At 62.7% G+C, this 17,293-nt stretch overlaps 1 protein-coding gene across 1 annotated transcript in view; it reads right to left on the reverse strand.

Moving 5' to 3' along the window:
• Nucleotides 1-1,897: 1,897 nt before the first annotated feature.
• The window catches only part of LOC144275137 (major histocompatibility complex class I-related protein 1-like), a 32,194-nt gene continuing 16,798 nt past the window's right edge, over nucleotides 1,898-17,293 (reverse strand). The window contains exons 3-9 of the mRNA XM_077834274.1: nucleotides 7,022-7,297; nucleotides 6,206-6,484; nucleotides 5,776-5,865; nucleotides 4,454-4,486; nucleotides 4,078-4,101; nucleotides 3,222-3,254; nucleotides 1,898-2,782 (exon numbers count right to left, since the gene is read on the reverse strand). Of these exons, the coding sequence (XP_077690400.1) occupies nucleotides 2,778-2,782; nucleotides 3,222-3,254; nucleotides 4,078-4,101; nucleotides 4,454-4,486; nucleotides 5,776-5,865; nucleotides 6,206-6,484; nucleotides 7,022-7,297 (740 nt within the window). The 3' untranslated portion in view covers nucleotides 1,898-2,777. The remainder of the gene's footprint in view (nucleotides 2,783-3,221; nucleotides 3,255-4,077; nucleotides 4,102-4,453; nucleotides 4,487-5,775; nucleotides 5,866-6,205; nucleotides 6,485-7,021; nucleotides 7,298-17,293) is intronic.

Below are 17,293 nucleotides of genomic sequence, written 5' to 3' on the forward strand. Positions count from 1 at the left end.
TACTGGCTGGCTGAGAGTCACGTCTGACTGCGGAGTTGGGGGCAGGACCCTCTGGCTTCCCCAGGAGCCCTGCCTGGGCGGACTCGCTGGGGGGAAGCGCACGGAGGGGCAGAGGATGCTGAATGCTCCGAGGTCAGACCCAGGAAGGTGGAAGCCAGGTGAGCTGTGTGCCCTGCAGACAGGCTGCTCACAGAAAGGCGACTGCCCCAGAGTCCTGCCTGGCTTCATGGGGAGCAGTTCCAGAGCATCGCCCGGGGACTCCGTGACAGTGACTTTGGAAAGTTCACCAAGGCACAGTTCATCGTGCAGCTGGAGGAGGATGACTGCTCTAAGGAGCAGATTCCTGACCCCAAATGGGGCTATAGCAGGATCTGGGAGCAGCTGGAGTGGGAGCCAGGCATCCCCAAGACTCCTGTCCCCAACCAGACGACGGTCTTCACGATCGGGTTCCCCATCGAGGGATCGGAGATGGACGGGATTGGAGCTGAGTCCGAGAGAGCAAGAGGACTGTGAGAGACAGCGAGAGCCCGAGAAAGAGCTGCGGAAGCAGCAGCAGCATGAACTGGCGGTGGTGGAGCGGAGAGGGTTAGGGGACCTCCCCGGGGTGAGTGGGGATAGACCCCGGGGGGCCAGTTCCACAGGGAACCTGGAGACTAAATTGCTGCCCCTGGTTAAGGAGAGGGGGATGTGGATGCCCACTTCACTGCCTTTGAGCAGGCTGGAGATTTGAACCCTGCGGAAAAGCCCCAGTGTCTAGCTCCCTTGCTGGGTCCCAAGGCCATAGACTCCGTCAGCCAGATGGGTGGGGAGGTGGATGGGCTCCCACTCCTGACCCCAACCTATATGTCTGTGTGGAGTTTCCTGGGGCCAGGCCCCTCGGACCCCCAGTGTGGCTCAGGCCTTAGCAGGCGAGGGTTTCCTCACCCCACGGGCAAGCGTCCGTATGAAACCCCCAAGCAGCCCAGAGCACAGCGCACGTCACGCACCGTATTTATTGCGGGGGGGGGAAGACTGGTAAAGGCGAAGAAACCCCCCCAAACCAACATCCTGTGTGAGCTGCCCGCCCCTCAGACCCGTTAGCGACAGGGGGAAAAGGCCACAGAGAGGTGCTGCCCTCTGAAGAATTCATTCTCCCCAGCCGGCCCCAGTCGGCTGTCAGAGCCCCCAGGCCAGCCCCCCAGCCCCATTCCAGGATCTGAACCCTGTCCTAGCCCGGGGGTTACTGTGTGCAGGGCCCAGGCTGCGTGGCCCCACACAGGGCAGACTGGCACTCGGACCCTAGAGCAATGGTGGCTGCAAACAGCCTCCTGCATCTCAGCCTGGCTTAGCTCCCCCGTTCAAAGGGCCTGTCAGCCCCCGACCCAGCTTGGCTGCCCCACTCCCCACCCCTCCCCATGCTCCCTGCTGCAGCTGGAGGAGGGGTTAAGGGGCTGGCTGCTCATTTGAACCTGCGTTTAAAGGGATCTGTGAGGAGGCTTTCCAAAGCACTAAGGGATTTAGGAGCATCAGGTTCATTGCCTATTCCTGGTAGACATACTCCTAAATCCCTTAGGCACTCTGGAAACTCTCCTCCTGAGTCCCTGTAATGTTCCTAACCCATCATCTCTGCCCTGTATCCGATGAGCAGTCAGCAGGGGCAGCCTGGCCTGTCTTGGCCCCTTGGTCAGCTGGTCACACAGGGCAGGGCGGCTCTGGGCAGCTGCGTCTCATCTGTGTTGCTGCTGCCCAGCCCCGCCCCTGCCCAACGCCCATTATTCACCCCCCCAAACACTTCCAACCACCCCAAACCCAACGTACACGCGCCAGCCCCTTCCTGCCAGGTCCCTGCACGCCTCAGCCCTGCGATACACCCTCCCATTCCCTGGCCTGCCACCGACAAAGAATCCTCCAAACGGGCTGACGAGAGTAAAAATCACAAATTTATTGTGTCCCCATGAAAATCGCCAGGAGATTTACAATGTTACTATTTAAAACAGTTGTTAAAACCTTAACAAAAGAAAAAAATTACATCCGTCACACATAAAATCAACCCATTTGGGAGCAGAATCGGAGCCCGCTTAGGCTTTGTCTACACACAAACGTGCACCAGATCAGTGAGCGGACACGGATTGATTCTGGTAGAAGAGGTGTGGCTTTTTCTGGTTTCACTTGTCAGTTTAAATCAAAACAAGCCCCGTCTTACACCAGATTAAGCATGTCCATACAGGGATTTAACTAGCCCACTTTAAGTTCACAGCTTTGTAGTTACACCAGTGCAAATCGCAATGTAGACAAGGCCTTACACTGGCGTGACCATTGCCCTGACAGCAGGATTTATCCCATTACACAGGAAGCTGCAGCAGCAAAAAGAATAATATTTTAATACCTTAATCACCGCAGAAACAGAATCTGGGTCTGTTACAATGGAAGCAGACAGAACAGTGTGTGCTGGGTAATGATTCATTCCAGCCCACGCTGGTTACTCTTCTATACAAACAAGATCCTCAGCGATACAAGTTTTCATTTTGTCAAAAAAAAAAAAAAAAAAAAAGAAAAAAGAGAGAGTTCTGTAGAAATCAAACAGTACGCGACCCCGACCAGCCCCGGCAGTCTGCAGCCACGAAGAGTTAAATTCTCTCACAGCCGGGCGTTTAGCTCGGGTACAATCAAGGCAAAGGGCTTTAAGCAGGCTGTGGAAGGTGCTGATGAGCTGTTGCATGCCCAGGAGCCTGATCTGCTCCGGTCTCTCCTCGCGCCTGGGTCCCCCCAGCAGGCCGCGCAGGGGCCGACGGGCTCCGTCACGCTGCAGAAACGAGACGGGGAGAGTCAGTGCTGGGGTCCAGGTGAGCAGAGTCGGCAGCGCCAGCCACGATACCGGGCGCTCACCTGGCGCTCGGGGTAAAGCCCTGACGGGTCGCCACACCCCGCGCCGGGGGGGGACCGTAAAGCCGTTCACCGCACCCACCGAGCTACAGCGATCACTGCTCCCGGCGGCCAGCGCGGCATCCGTGACGCATCCCGGCCCCTTCCCCTGGAGCCGGACACACCCCACACCCCCTCCCCGAGTCCCTGCCGCCTGCAGAGGGGAGATGCAGACCCGCCCCCACACGCAGCACCCCCTGACTGCAGGGAGATCGGGGCAGGGCTCCCCACGCCTGGCTGGTCAGAGGGGCAGGGCTGGGGGACTCTGGGCAGGGGTCTCCCCCCACGGAACCCCCCTGGCTGGTCTCCCCCTCGCTTACCCTTGATGCCGGTGTGGGATCCCTGGTTGCTTCCTGGGAGGGGAGAAGGAGAAGGGGGGTGTTAGCGTCTCCGGCCCCGATCCCCGCCCGGCCCCTCGTGTCGGCGTTTACCCTGCTGCAGGGCGGGGGTGACGCTGCCCCAGCCGAGCAGCTGCACTTTGCCCTGGTGCGAGGGACGACGAGGGGGCAGCCAGAGGGAGTCAGGGCTGGTCACTGCTCCCCGGGGCTAAGATCCCTGAGCCGCCCCCCCACTGGGGACATGGACATACGGGGGTGGGACTCTCAGAAGCACCTTAGTGACTCGGGAGTCCAAACCCCATTGAAATCAGTGGGGCCGAGGCTCCTACATCCCCCCCCCCCGGTGTACAACACGTCCCATCGGCGCCAAACCCAGCTCCCAGCCGCAGCAGGAGGGGGTGGGGTTAGACCCAGGCCAGACCCTGCCAGGGCGAAATGCTGCTCCGAGGGGTCAGACGCCCCCAACCCCACGGGGAACACACACGGCCGGTCCGGCATGAGGTGTGTGCCCCGCTACCGACTTCACGGGCGGCTGCAGAGCGCGGGCTGGAAATTTCTAAGCAGCCGAGCGGAGTTGGGTGCTGACACTCCCCCGACTCCCCTAGGTTCCTTTGAACTCAGCCTAATCAGGGGAAATCCACCAGCACAGCTGTGACTGAATAATTTAGCTCTGCCGGTCAATCTCCCCATGCAGCCAAACCCCCAGTGTCACCGAAACACCAGGGACCCCCCCACCCCACAGAGGGACCCCGAGGTCCGTTAACACGTCCTGTGCCTCCCCCCGAGGCCTCAGGCCCCAGCACGTCCCCTGGGCTAGCGTCACCCGCCCGTCACCTACCGGAGCTGGCAGAGCCTTCGTAAGCTGTGAGGGAGAAGGAAGCCGGGGTCAGTGTCTCGTGGAACGCAGGGTCCCTGTTCTCCCTGCCCCACACTCATCATATACGTACACAGCCCCGTGACTCTGAGCCAGGTGTTGGTGTTTTACCACTGTGCCCAGATACCATGGTGATGGGCGACCTGTACAGAGCACCCAGGCCCAGCCAGGGCATTAGTGTCACTGCCCAGGACTGTCGCTGGCCAGTCCCGCTGCTGCAGCTCCCCAGCCTCAGAGGCCGTGGGGAGCTAGGGGAGGTCTCTGGGTGCTGGCCCCAGGCTGCCATGTACCGGGTCACCCAGCGACAGGAACAGGGGCACAAAGAGGGCTCAGCACTTACCTGCAGCCGCTTTGTAGCCGTCTTTCTTCTTCCCTGCAGAGACAAGGCAGATTGCAATGAGCACGGCTGCTCCCAGGGCAGGAACTGGCTCCCATCTGTCCCAAGGGGCCCGGCCCATTGCAGGGGCAGGACGACAGGCTCTGTACGGACCATTTTCCGGTGGCTCTGGCCCAGCCAGGGCCACACAGAGTTTTGGGGGGTGTGACGGGGTCTGCTGACCCTGAACTAGCCCAGACAGGGTTAAGCCCGTATTATTGACAGCAGAAGTCCCACCTCCCCAGCGGTGCTGGCATGCTCCCCACGCTCTCGCAGTATAAAGGGAGGGAGCCCAGCTCCTTCTGGGCTGGCGGCCGCAGGGGAAGGACCTGCCTGGGAAGGGCCGGCGGAGGGCCAGCCCACAGCCCTGACTGTGCTGGGAATCAGAGTCTCCCTGGGCCCACTTGAACCCCGGCGATTGGAGGAGCCACAGGCCCGACCCACCAGGGAGAATCCGAAGGCTCATGGGAGACCCCAGCGCAGGCTCCGGTCGGGAGTGACCCAGGGAGGGTGATGGAGTGGTACCTCCCACCCGGGAAAGCTCGGCGTGTCTCGGTAGGACCCCCCCGCTGAGTCAGTGGCAGACTGGGTCGGGGCCCCCGTACTGGGGCTGCACATCCCTTGGTGGGTGCCCCCCCCCACTGAACTCTGGCCACCAGGCCACGCTGCCCTGCTTCCCCCATCACCTGTGTTTTGGACCTTAGACCCTGACCTGGCCATCTGGAAAGCTGTGGAAAGGACTCGTAGGCGGTGCTCTTCTGCCCTCTACCCCCGTTTGTGTGACTGGGGGGGGGCGCACAGACTGTCACGGGGGGCCTGGGGCAGAGTCTGAGGCCCCCCACCATTGCAAGGGTGTCAACACGCAGGGGGAGACCCAGATGGTGAGGGGCAGAGAGCGACCCTGCCCCACACTCAGCCTGCCTCGGGGGCGCCTGTCCTGGGGGGCTGGGCCCGGCTCCCCACTCTGGGCCCTGCGACCTGGCGCACGGGGTCACAGCACAGACTCAGGTGGGGCGCTGCGACCCCACATGCCAGCTCAGCACTCCTCAGCTTCTGCGGCTAGGGGGCCCAGAGCAAACTGCCCCTTTGCTCCCCACCGGGCAGCCCTGGGCCCAGCAGCAGAGCGGGGCAGCCACACAGCACTGACGCCTGGGGCTGTAGGGGCGGGTGCAGGGGCCCAGCCAGTCCAGAGCAGCCCAGCAATCTCCCAGCCCCGGCACCAGGGTGATGGGCACGTCACCACGGCCTGGCACAGATGGCGTGTTGGTGCCCCACCCGGCACTTACTGAGGAAGACAACGGCTCCAGCGACGGCAGCGACCAGCACGAGAACCCCAATGACGATACCCACGATCAGCATCACGCTGGACTTGGGCTCTGAAAAGGAAACAGGAATGGGACAGTGAACGGGGGAACCCCAAACCCGCATGCTCTGTTACATGGGTCAGTCACCTCACCCCACATTGGTGCCCCATAACCCCCCAAAATCCCCTCCCCCCCATTACGGGGGGTCAATCTCCTGGCTCCCCTACTAGTGTCCTGTATCCCCCCCACCCCCATCACAGAGGTCAGTCACCCCAACCCCCCACTAGAGCCCCACAACCCCACTGAATTCCCCTCCCCCACATCCCAGGGGTCAGTCACTTCACCCCCGCATTAGTATCCTGGGTTTTCCCCCCGCCCCCTTCCTCCCATCCCAGGGCCAGTCCCCCCTTACTCCAGGGCACTCTCAGATCCTCCGCCAGGCTGGGGTGCTCCACGCAGCAGGTATAATCGGTCTCTCTGCTGGGGTCGATGTCGATGGTGGCCCGGGTCTGGTAGGTCCCGTCCCCGCTGGGAACCACGGTCCCACGGTTCGTCTCCTGCTGCATGGCCACCCCCTTCTTCAGCCACACGACGGCCACGTTCCGCGGGTAGAAGCCGTGGACCCGGCAGGAGAGGGTGGTGAGACCCGCATCCCGGCTCGGCCGGTCGCTCACCTGCACCCGCGGTGGCTCTGGGGGAAGGAGACACGGAGCTAGAGAGAAACTCCCCGCGCTGGATTCCCCGGGGCGGCAGCAGCCGAGGGGGCTGGAACCCCCCGTGGGAGGCACCGGCTCAGACCCCTGCACAGGGAGACCCAGCACCTGAGCCCCCCCGGCCTCTCTCAGCCCAGTGACCCCAGACGGCTCCCCCTTCCGGCCGGAGCAGGCAGCGCTCGGGCAATGCACCGCAGGGGACAGCACGGCCCCGGCCTGGCCAGAGGGACGGGGCCTGGGGCAGCCGCGCTCTCACGTCAGATTCGGATACACGTGGCCCATGGCCAGGGCGCAGACACCCCGAGGGGCTCCGCTCAGCTGGGGGGGGGGGGCGGGGGCTGAACGGGGCAGGGCGACGAACGGCGGCTCCTGCAGCGATGCTGGGGCCTCACCTCACGGGGGGACAGAAACGTCCTGCCAGGGACGACGCTCAGCACGACGGACGTGGGGGAGCGATCTCTGCAGTGAGGATACATCCCGCTCAGTGAGCCCCGGGTCTGACGAGCCCCCCTCACCTCTCCTCTGCAGCGTCTCCTTCCCGTACTCCAGGTACTTCCCCAGCCACTCGATGCAGGTCTCCTCCAGGTAGGCTCTCTGTCTCTGAGCGATGCTCTTGTCACCATCCCATTTCCGTTTGGTGATCTGAGCCCCGTCATCTGCCGCCACCCAGGTCTCCCGGTCCTTATCCAGGCTGATGAAGTCTCGCCCATCGTATGCATACTGAAAAAACCCCCCTTTGGAGCCGTCACCCCGGAGCTCACAGCCGCACATCAGTTGGAAAGTGTGAAGTCCTGAAACACACGGAGCCGGGGCCCAAGGCTGGGTCATGATTTGAGCCACAGGGAGCAGCTCGAGATTCTCGAACACCCCCAGCCGCCCTGCGATGGGGGCACCAGACCCTGAGACCCTCTGCTCATCACACCCTGCCCCAGGTAAACAGCAGTAGAGGTGAGTCCTCCAAGCTGTCTGGAGAGGCTGGGGGAACAGCCAATCAGAGACCAGCAGGATCCTAAAAAAGGAGCCGCTGGGCAGAGGAGTTCAGTTGCTGGCTGGAGCCGAGGAGACGGGGCTCCTGGCTGGCTGGCTGGCTGCAGGGCTGGGCAGATCAGTGCTGGCTGGAGCCAGAGGAGCAGGCGAAGTCCTGGGGCTGTGGGGAAGGGGCCCGGGGATATGCAATAGCAAACGGTTAAAGGAAAGCAGCAGGCAGCTGCTACTTATCGGGCCCCTGAGTTGGGACCCGGAATAGCGGGTGGGTGGGCCTGGGTCACCCCTATCGGTCACAGCGGGTGACAAACTCTGAGCGAGGAGTAGCCCAGAGGGTGCTGAAAACCCAGAAGAGTCACGACTTGTTAAGCTTTGTTACCCCCCCCCAAAGGCAGCTGAACTATTAACCGTGACGGAGCTGGGGCCCCCGGCGAAGAGCCCCCAGGGAGGAAGCCGAGGGGTCACTGCTCCGTACCAGAGCAGGGGACCACACTTGAGCGAGCCCAGGAGGGGCTGTAAGCAGGGTGCTGTGACAGGCCCTGTTGGACGGCGTACCCCAGAAGGGGGTTAGTTTCCGTGGGTTTCACATACGGACTGAGAGAGACTCGGCCAGAGGGGTGAGTCACTGAAAACCTGCCTGAGAAGGTGAACTGCTGGCCGGGGTCACCGCAAATCAGGGCAAAGTTGGGGAAAAGTGCAGACACACACCTGGCCGGCAGGGGCGCTAACGAGAGGCGAGTGGGCCCCGCCACACCCCCCTACGGTAAGCTGTCTGCAGCCTGGCCACCCTGGGGTCCCCTCAGCCCTGTGCCCACCAGAGCTCACACAGCCCCACATGTACCCCCCTCAGTGGCAGGTGGGTTTCCCAGTGCAGGGGGTGCTCTGGCTGTGGCAGGGAAAGGCCCCCCCCGGCATTGTTCGCATCCCTGGTCCCCTCACACTGCGGTCACTGCCTCTGGCCAGCCCAGTGCCCCACCTGCTCTGGGGGCCAGTCCCTCCATCCCCAGCCCAGCCCCTGCTCTCTGGAGGGAGCCCCCAACACACTTGGGTTGCAGCCAGAGGGGTTGTCAGGGGAGCCCCCCCATGAAGAGAGAGAATGGGGCCCCCCACCCTTAACCCTGCTCTGGCTAGAGCAACCATGCAGGGTCCCTCTGCCCCCTCCCTGTTCACACTGACCCCACCCAGCAGGGCCCCCGCCCCACAAGTGCCCGATGTTCCCATTATCTACTGTTCCAGTTTCTAGCGCAAAGCTCCAGGTGCCGTCCAGCGCTCCGGGGCGTGACCATGGCCCAGGGACCCCCAGGAGCAAACTCCGGTGGTTTCGCTCCTTTTCAGACTGGCCGCCCTCTCCCGCTGCTCTCAGGGCTGGAGCTGCAGGACGCCCTGTGTTAAGGGCGTTTGCCGTCTGCCTGGCTGTAGGGAGAGACACTGCCCTTGGCTAAGGTGGCTCCCCCTGCCCGGGTTGGCCGGGAACCCAAAGCAGGGCTGCCCTTGGAACATGGCTGCACCCTGGGCTGCCAGGAGGTGTGGAGGGACATGGGGCATTGGGGGCAGGAAAGAGAAGCTCGGGGCAGGGAGGGCGACTAGCTCAGCAAACAGAAGCAGGGAGCCCGTGGGTGCAGCGGGGGGAGGGGGAGGTACGAGAACAGCCCAGCCGGGGTCCCAAACACCCTCACACGCCCCCATCCCACCCAGAGAAAAGCACAGTCTGGGCTGCGTGTTCACCCGTGACAGGCAATTTGGGGGAGGGGCCCAGCCCGAGACACTGAAAAGGGCCCAACGCCCAGGCAGAGCAGAGCATGTCCCCCCCCACCACCCTGAACCAGGCCCCTGTACAGCGTCCAGCCAGCCCCCCCACCTCCATGGGTCACTGCGGGGGTTCACGCCAAGCCATTAATGGCAGTTCAGTGCCTGCTGGGGGCGGGAGCCGACCCCATTAACCATCTTCGCAGCTGGCACCAGCCTGAGCTCAGCGCAGGTTGGACACAATTAGCCCCCAGCTGCACAGCGAACCCCAGAAGCTGGGCAGGCTGCCTGGGTCCCCTCAGCACGGCACATCCCACAGCCCTGGGGCCATGGCAGCCAGGGGATGAACTAGCTAAAACGGCCCCCTCTCCCCCCCTCCAGGCACCGGGGTCCCCTCCCCGGGCTCACCCCATTCCCCGGGTCTCTCCTCCTGATCTTGTCCTCCTGCCTTTTGGTGTCTGCTCCCCGTTGAGTCCCACCCAGGGGAGGCTCACCTCCAGCCCCTGCACTGCCCCCCAGTGCACCCCTCTCGATGCCATCTTGGCCCTGCACCCTGTGTAACCCCTCTGCACCCACTGCCACCCTACAACAGCCCCTTCCTCCAGCCTGCTTCTGAAACTGCTTCGTGCCGGTCTGTCCTCCTCTGCCCCAGTCCCCTCCATCCCCTGCCTGCTCTGTCCCCCCCCCCCCCCCCCCGCCTCAGCAGCAGCCCCCTCTGCACCTTCTGTGCCCCCACCCCAGCTCCTTCTGCACCAGCCCCCTCGGTCCCCCAACCCAGCTCCCCTCAAGACGCTGCCCTCCTGGGTCACCCCCACTCCCGGCTCTGCACTAAGATGGGAGCGGAGCCTCCTGCCCTGCAAGGGAACAGCCTGAGCTCGGCACGGCCGGGACATGCAGGCAGCTGGGGGTGCGGGAAGCTCAGCACAGACAGGACAGGGAGAGGCCCGGGGATGTGGGCTGGGGGGGGGGCACAGAATTAATGAATGAGGACGCTGGGTTTGGGGAGAAGGGGGAAGTTCCTGGAGTGGGGCCAGAACCACCCGACTTTGGGCTAGTACGGGGTAGGGGAGCCCTGGGGTCGCGTGTGCATTCCTGGTTACAGTGTGACCCCGGATGCTCTCTCACGCCCTGGGATGGGGGGTGTCCCCCAAACGCCTCAGCCACGAGAAGGCAAAACAAACTATTCCCGCGTTTGAAAAGTGATTCCGACTGACTGACAGTTTCTGCTCCGTTTTACCGGGGCCGCAGCTCTGTCCCCCAAGCCAGGCCGGCTGCAGCTCCATGGGCACGAACAGACCCGGCAGGTGGTGCCTGGTAAGGACCGGGCCAGCTGCCCCCAGAGCCTGCCTGCCGAGACAGCTCCCCACGTACAGGACACCGGCCGCTGTGGGCTGAGCGTCAGGAATGAGCCTTTAGCATTACAGAGAGAAACGGTGAGTTCCTGCTGCAGAGGAACTGGGCTAGGATGGACCCGCCAGGGCTTTTTATCCAGCCGGCCAGAGAAATGCTCCAAAGGGGGGTGGGGGGGGTTGGGTCATGGACCTCGTGACTCAGAGAAAGGAAATGGACAATCTCTCAGGACAGGTTTTCCGTTTCTCTCCCAGCTACACGGGCGCAGACCCGGACCCCAGGGGATTCCCACAGCAGGGAGCTGTCAGGGCTGTTCCGACAGAACGACAACCGGGGTGCTCAGCCCCTTCTCTGCTACCGGCAGACACAGCACAGGGCCCCCTGCCACCGACAGCAGCATGGGCTGGTGCCGGCGTGTCCAGCTATGACACGGTGGGAAGCTCTCACCATACGGGGCAGCACAAACCCGCAGCCCCGGGGCTGCTGCAGCTCTCAGCGAGGGGGGCGGATGCTGGGGCGGCTCTGACTTGTAGGCTGCGGGATGCACCATCTCAGCCATCCTGGCATGGCAGATTTTGATGCTGGTTTTCCTTCAGATGTCAAATGGCAGAGAACAAACTGAGCCCTGGACGCGCACACAGCCCGTGTGCAGTGGGTGTGGATCTCGAGGGCTCCACGAACACCCAGCATTTGCCAGAGCTCCTCCCTCGGTGAGACGGTGCTGGACAAGAGAAGAGGGAAATCGCCATTCCTTGGGCCCGGGGACAAACAGGGATCATCTTTGGGGAAAAAGCCAAGTCTCCATTTGAAGAACCCCCTGATTGCTGGGGAAATAACCGCTACTAACCTTTCTGTAACTGCAGGTCTTCGAGATGTGCTGCACACGTCCATTCCCAGGTAGGGGCGTTTGCACCCGAGCACCGCTGCCGGAATATTTCCCCCTAGCGCTACCCATCGGGTGGGCTCGGGCGCCCCCGTACGCTCCTAGAGCCGGTAGAAGGGGCCCCACCGCGCCCCTCAGTTCCTTCTCATCGATCAGTAGCCGTTGTTCCTGATTCCAGCGCTTGCTCGCGTCCATTCCGATTTCGGTGACTCAAGCCGCGGCACCGGAGGTGGGCCCGGAGTTCAAGGACAAGCCGGCTGCAGCTCAGCGGGGCCAGAGCGTGCGTCGTCTCTGGCCTGCTGAGTGAGGGCCCAGCGCGCTGGGACCGTGCGCGCCGAGGAGCAGGTCGCAGCGCTGCAGGTACCCCGAGCAGGGACTTGCGCTAGAAGGGCCAGTGAAGAGGCCTGAGACACTGTGAAATGAGCAGTTACGTTCGGCAGACGGGGAATCCCCGTGAGGTCAGGACACACCTGGATGCGCGATGTAACCCAAGACGAAATCCTCTGGGCGGAGATGGGGAGCTCCTTCATTCTTCCCGCTAGAGCTAAGAAAAGCTGCGGGGATTTACGGGAAGGGGTTAGTCCCCGAATGTCAAATGCCATCGCCCGTCTGACGTCCAGTGAGCGCAGGCGTTGTCCTTCCCGGTCTGCGTGCAGCTTAGGGTAAAAGACTGGGAGAAAAACCAGCTGGTTCAAGTGGAATTGGGGACCCCACGTTTGGGAGGAACTTTGGAGATGGGCGTAGCTGGACTTTGTGTCTAAAGGAGATCGTGTCTGGGGGCTCCGCAGCGAGGGCTTGGATCTCTGACCCTCTTCTGGCCGACGTGATGGGCGCCGGAAAGGCGACCTTGCCACAGAGGTGCAGCAATCAGCATGGAGCTAGAGGCTTGAAGGCTGAGCCCGTCAGTTTTCAGAGCACAAGGTTCAGGTCCTCAGGGGGGAGCGGTTCCTTCATCTGAGGGAAATACCCCCTCCAGGCCTCTGAGGAAACGAATTACCATTCCCCGGTGAGAAAACCTTTGGACGGCCGGCTGAGACGGCCACTAGCTGGACTTTGACTGAAGGGAAGGCCAGGCCTTGCTGGTTCAGGGATCGGAGGTAACCCAGAATGAGCTGCAGCGAGGACTGCACGGGTGTAATGCCGCATTGGGTGGAGCAGATGGAGAATCATTTCCGCTTTGCCCCATCTCAGTCGCCCTCATGGAGGGTTTCCCACTGCCAAGCAGAACTCTACAAACTGGCTCTGAACAAGCCGGATCCTCAGGGTTTAGCCAGGAAGATTCCAGGCCCGCAGGTGCTGCGAGCGAAGGTTCGGGTGGAGCAGCTGGCCATGGTCCTGAGTGATCAGGTCCGGGTGCAGTGGGATCCGGAGCGGGGCCTCTACCGGAAGGGGTACGAGCGTGGTGCACCAGTGTCGTCTGGGCCACGCTGGGGCTATCGGGATGACCCGGGCTCGGTCCTGCTTGCTCTTCGTCAGACCCTTGTGTATCAACGGAATGGGGGAAAGGCGCAGAACAGGTCAGTTGACCACGTCCGCAGGAAGGCGTCCGTAAGGGGCTGTGACCCCTCAGGGAGGAGAGCTGCTGGCATGGCCTGTTGGCGTGGGTGCAAACAGGTCTACGGGGGAAATCCCCGCCTGTGGAAGGGTCATTGGCGATATCTGGGTGACAGGACCACTCATGGTGAGTGGAAAAGGACCTGCGGAGACGATCCGCAGGCTGGTTCTGCGCCCCTGGTAGAGGAGAGGTTTCGAGGTCGGTGGAACGTGCGATGCAGAAACCCCACGGACGAGCTGCCTCCCGGCATGGGGGGGGAAGAGCGAGCGCCGCCCTGCCCGTTGATGTAGCACGTGGCTGTTGTATTGTCCATGAGAACGGAGATAGTCCGGCTTGCGATCTGGGCCAAGAACGCACGATATGGGAAAACGTGGACTCTCTTTCTCAGAAAGGCCCCTGCTACTGCCATACACTTGGTGAAGACTGCCAGGGCGGACGACAGACCGAATGGCAGGGCCGCAAATTGGTAATGGGTCTAGTTTACCGCAAATCTTAGACACCTTCTGTGGCCTTGGAAAATTGATATGTGGAAGTCTGAATCTTTCAAGTCGAGGGCGGCAGACCAACCCCCTGGATTCAGCCACAGGATGATGGAGGCCAAGGAGACCATGCAGAACTTCCACTTTCTGAGATAGCGATTGAGCCGAGGAAGGTCTAGGATCGGTCTGAGACCTCCCCTGGCTTTGGAGATCAGGACGCAACGGGAACAGAGCCCCTTTCCCCTTAGCGGGTAAGGAACCTCTGCCACAGCTCCCATCCGAAGGAGGGATTTTACCTCCTGCTCCAACCGCTGCTTGTGAGAAGGGTCCCTGAAGAGGGATGGGAGGGTGGGTAGGAAGGTGAGGTAGACAAAAATTGGAGGCTATACCCAGATTCCACTGTGTTTAGGACCCAGTTCTCCGAGATAAATGTGTTTCCAGGCCCTGAGGAAATAGCACGGTTGGAAGATACAGGGGTGACTGGATCCTGGTGTGGAGGGACTGGTGTGGACGAGAGCTTCGAGGTGCCGAAATGACGAGGAGCCGACTGGGATGGCCCCGTGGAGGAGGGGGGCGGAGGGGGCCTGCACCCAAACCCCTTGTTCTTTCTCCTCCGCTGGTCGTGCCTGGGCGGTGGAGAATAGCATCGCCCGTATTGTTGGGGCCCATAGCACCTTCCAGCTTGTGCGGGCAAGTGCAGGCCCAGGGATTTCAGCGCTGCCTTAGAGCCTGTAAGGCCCTGCAGACTAGCATCTGTCTGCTCTGAACAGAGCAAGGAACCTTTGAATGGAAGGTCCTGGGTCGTCTGCTGCACTTCCCGTGGAAATCCCGAAGATTGTAACCACGAGCTACTGCGCATGGTAACAACCATGGCCACTGACCTGGCCGCAGAACCTGCGACATCCAGGGCTGCCTGCAGGGAGGCCCAGGCCACCGCTCTCCCTTCCTGCACAAGGGCAGAGACCTCCAGCCGGGTGCCCTGGGGGAGCATGTCCTCCCATTTCTGCATTGCTTCCCGCCAGGCTTGCTGGGTCGCTATGTGGAGCTGCAATCCCCCGGCGAGGAGGCTTTCCTCCTGAACAAGGCCAACTTTGGGGCATCTTTTGCCTTTGGTTTGGGCCTCAGGGTAGGGGTGTGAGAATAAAATTCTCAGCCCTTGGCAGGTACAAAATATTCCCGCTCCGTTCGCTTAGGAGGGAGGGAGGCTGGGTTCTGCCAGAGCCTCCATGGGCTCCGCGATCGCCGCATGTAGGGGAAGAGCGACGAGGGGCCTGCTGCTGCCCAGATATCCGGGAAGGCCTGAGTGACTCTTTCACCACCTCCGCCTGGACACCCAGATTTGAGCCACTCGCTTCATTAAGTCCTGGTGGGCTTTGTGCTCATCCTGGAGTGGGGGATACCTCTGGGGCCACCAGCGCCTCATCCGGCGAAGAGGAGGAGGTGGGTAAAGCTGGTAAGGCCTCTGCTCTCTCCTCTGAGTGGGGAACCTGCTTCAGTTGCTCGGCACCGGGATTCGGGTCTGGTGTCTCGCGGTGCAGTACCGGAGGGGCGCTGCTCTCTGAGGCCACCGAGTAAGAGCGCTGCGAGCCGGTGCCCTGAGCCGGGGGAAACCCCCACGGGTTCCAGAAGGTCCCCTGCATGGGTGTCGGCCCCCCCGGTCCCAGTGCTCGGGGCACCATTGCACCAGATGTCCCTGTTGTGTAAGGTGGCCACGGAGAAGAGCGTGGATGGTCCTGATGGTGTGAATAACAGGACCCCACGTCCAACTCCGAGGAAGAGGAGGGAGGAGACCATGGCGGTGCCGACCCTCCCGGTGCCGTGCGGACACCCTGGGCGAAGTGACCCGAGGGGGTTTCCCCTGGAGAGCGGTCTCGGTGCTGTTCTACGGCCGGGTGGGGGCTCTTTGCCACCCGATGCTGCTGGCGATGCCAAGTCCAGGACCTCCGGGGACCCTGGTACCGGCAGCGTAAGCAGGTCTCTAGCTGCCGCGTACGCCCCTGGGGTGGCTGGTACCACGAAGTGTCTGATACGCTGCCTGCAGGAGGGCGGCACGTCCCTTGGCGGGGTACGCGGGGCCGGCGTGGGTGTCTTTAGCGGGGGCTGCAGCAGTGCCGGCGAGGGAGAGCAGCCCAGCACAGCTCTCGCACTGTCCCAGTCTCCTCGCCTGGCCCCTTTCAGTGCCGGGGAGCGGCTCTGGTCTCGGTACCCGCAGTGCCGGTCCTTGGGCACCGGTGAAGAGGGGCGGTGCCGCGAGCCCCGACTGGTGGGAGCCACGCTCTGCACCGAAGCGGAGCTGCTTGGTGCCAAGTCCGATCTCGGGTCCGATGCCGGCCTTCACGCTGCCTCCGTCAGGAGAACTTTCGGTCCCACTGCCCAGTCGGTCTTGGTGGGGGGTTGAATTCCCTGCAGATCTGACAGCGACCCATCCTGTGAGCTGCCCCCAACCCCTGAGACAGCTCAGGTGCGGGTCACTCGTTGGCATGGATTTGCCGCAGGAAGAGCAGGGCTTGAAGCCCAGTGAGCGAGGCGTACCCCGGCCCCGGGGAGCGGGCAGCCTCTCCAGCGAGGGGAAAGGTGTCCGAGCACTCGCACTACTAAAAACGACTTCCAACATGACGAATCTAGAGAAAACCACCAGAAAATTGGCCGAAGCAAGGAGGGAAGTTCCAGCAGCCGCCACGAGAGGTAAGAAGGAACTGAGGGGCGCGGGCTTGGCAGGGCCCCTTATACCCACGCTGGGAGCGCACGGCACCGGGGGGTGCCAGAGCCGACCAGCTGGGTACCACTAGGGGGAAATTCCAGCCGCGGTGCTCGGGCGCGCACACCCCGACATGGGAATGGACGTGTGCAACACACCTGCATGAAGAACGTGCAGGACGGATCCTTAAGGGATAAGGCCCCGAACTCCTACACCCCCCGGGGGGAGGGGAGGGCTACGAGAAAGGCCTCCTTGATGGAGAGGAAATACTGGGACGTCGTCCTGAGGGGCTCAAAGGGGCCCCGAGTCAGGGTGGGAGGGTCCCACACCGGCGCCCAACGGGCCTGAGAGGATGAAGCAGGGATGCAGCTGTGAGGAAACGCTGAACATCCCAGTGTACAGAGACCCTCTGCCTGCCTGGGGAGATCAGCCCCCTGACGTGACACTGAGACTGCCAAGCCTGGGTCCGAATTCCAAGAGCTGCATCAGAGCCGGGGAAGAAGCAGGGACGCTACGTCTCCTGCAGCACGGCTTGGGCGGCCCCCGGTTCTGGATCACGCGGACCCCGTGGGCCCTGGATGCCAGCGGAGAGATGACGATGCCTCGTGAGCATCACACGGGGCCGCTCAAAGGCCAGGCTGTCAGTCTGGGGAGCGCTGGCTCTGGGGGACAGAGCGGGCCCTGGGACAGCACATCCTAAAGGAGGACAAGGGGGTCAGACTGAGCCAGGCTGAGATCGGGGAACCAGGGCCCCTGCAGCTTGGGGAGAGGCAAACGGGTCTCTCGGGGAGACTGGAAATTCCCTGGCGAGGAACAGGACCAGGTGCAGGCTCCGGAGCCGGCTCTTCCCTGCGTCGCCCGTCACCCGCCAGGCCTCATTCCTCGACCACGCCGCGCTCGGCCGCGCTGGGGGCTTCGCTCCACACAGGACATCAGGGGGTCGGCTTCCTCCTGCCGGGGCGACGACCCTGTTCCCCGACGCAGGGCGCTGAGCTGTTGTCGGTTCGGAGTCGGGAGCTGCTCGCCCCTGGGGACGGGGCCGGATCCGCAGCCAATCCCCCTGCGCTGCAGCCAGTTCGTGCCAGGCTCCCT

Source organism: Eretmochelys imbricata, chromosome 14, assembly GCF_965152235.1.
Source record: "Eretmochelys imbricata isolate rEreImb1 chromosome 14, rEreImb1.hap1, whole genome shotgun sequence".
Lineage (NCBI taxonomy): Eukaryota > Metazoa > Chordata > Testudines > Cheloniidae > Eretmochelys > Eretmochelys imbricata.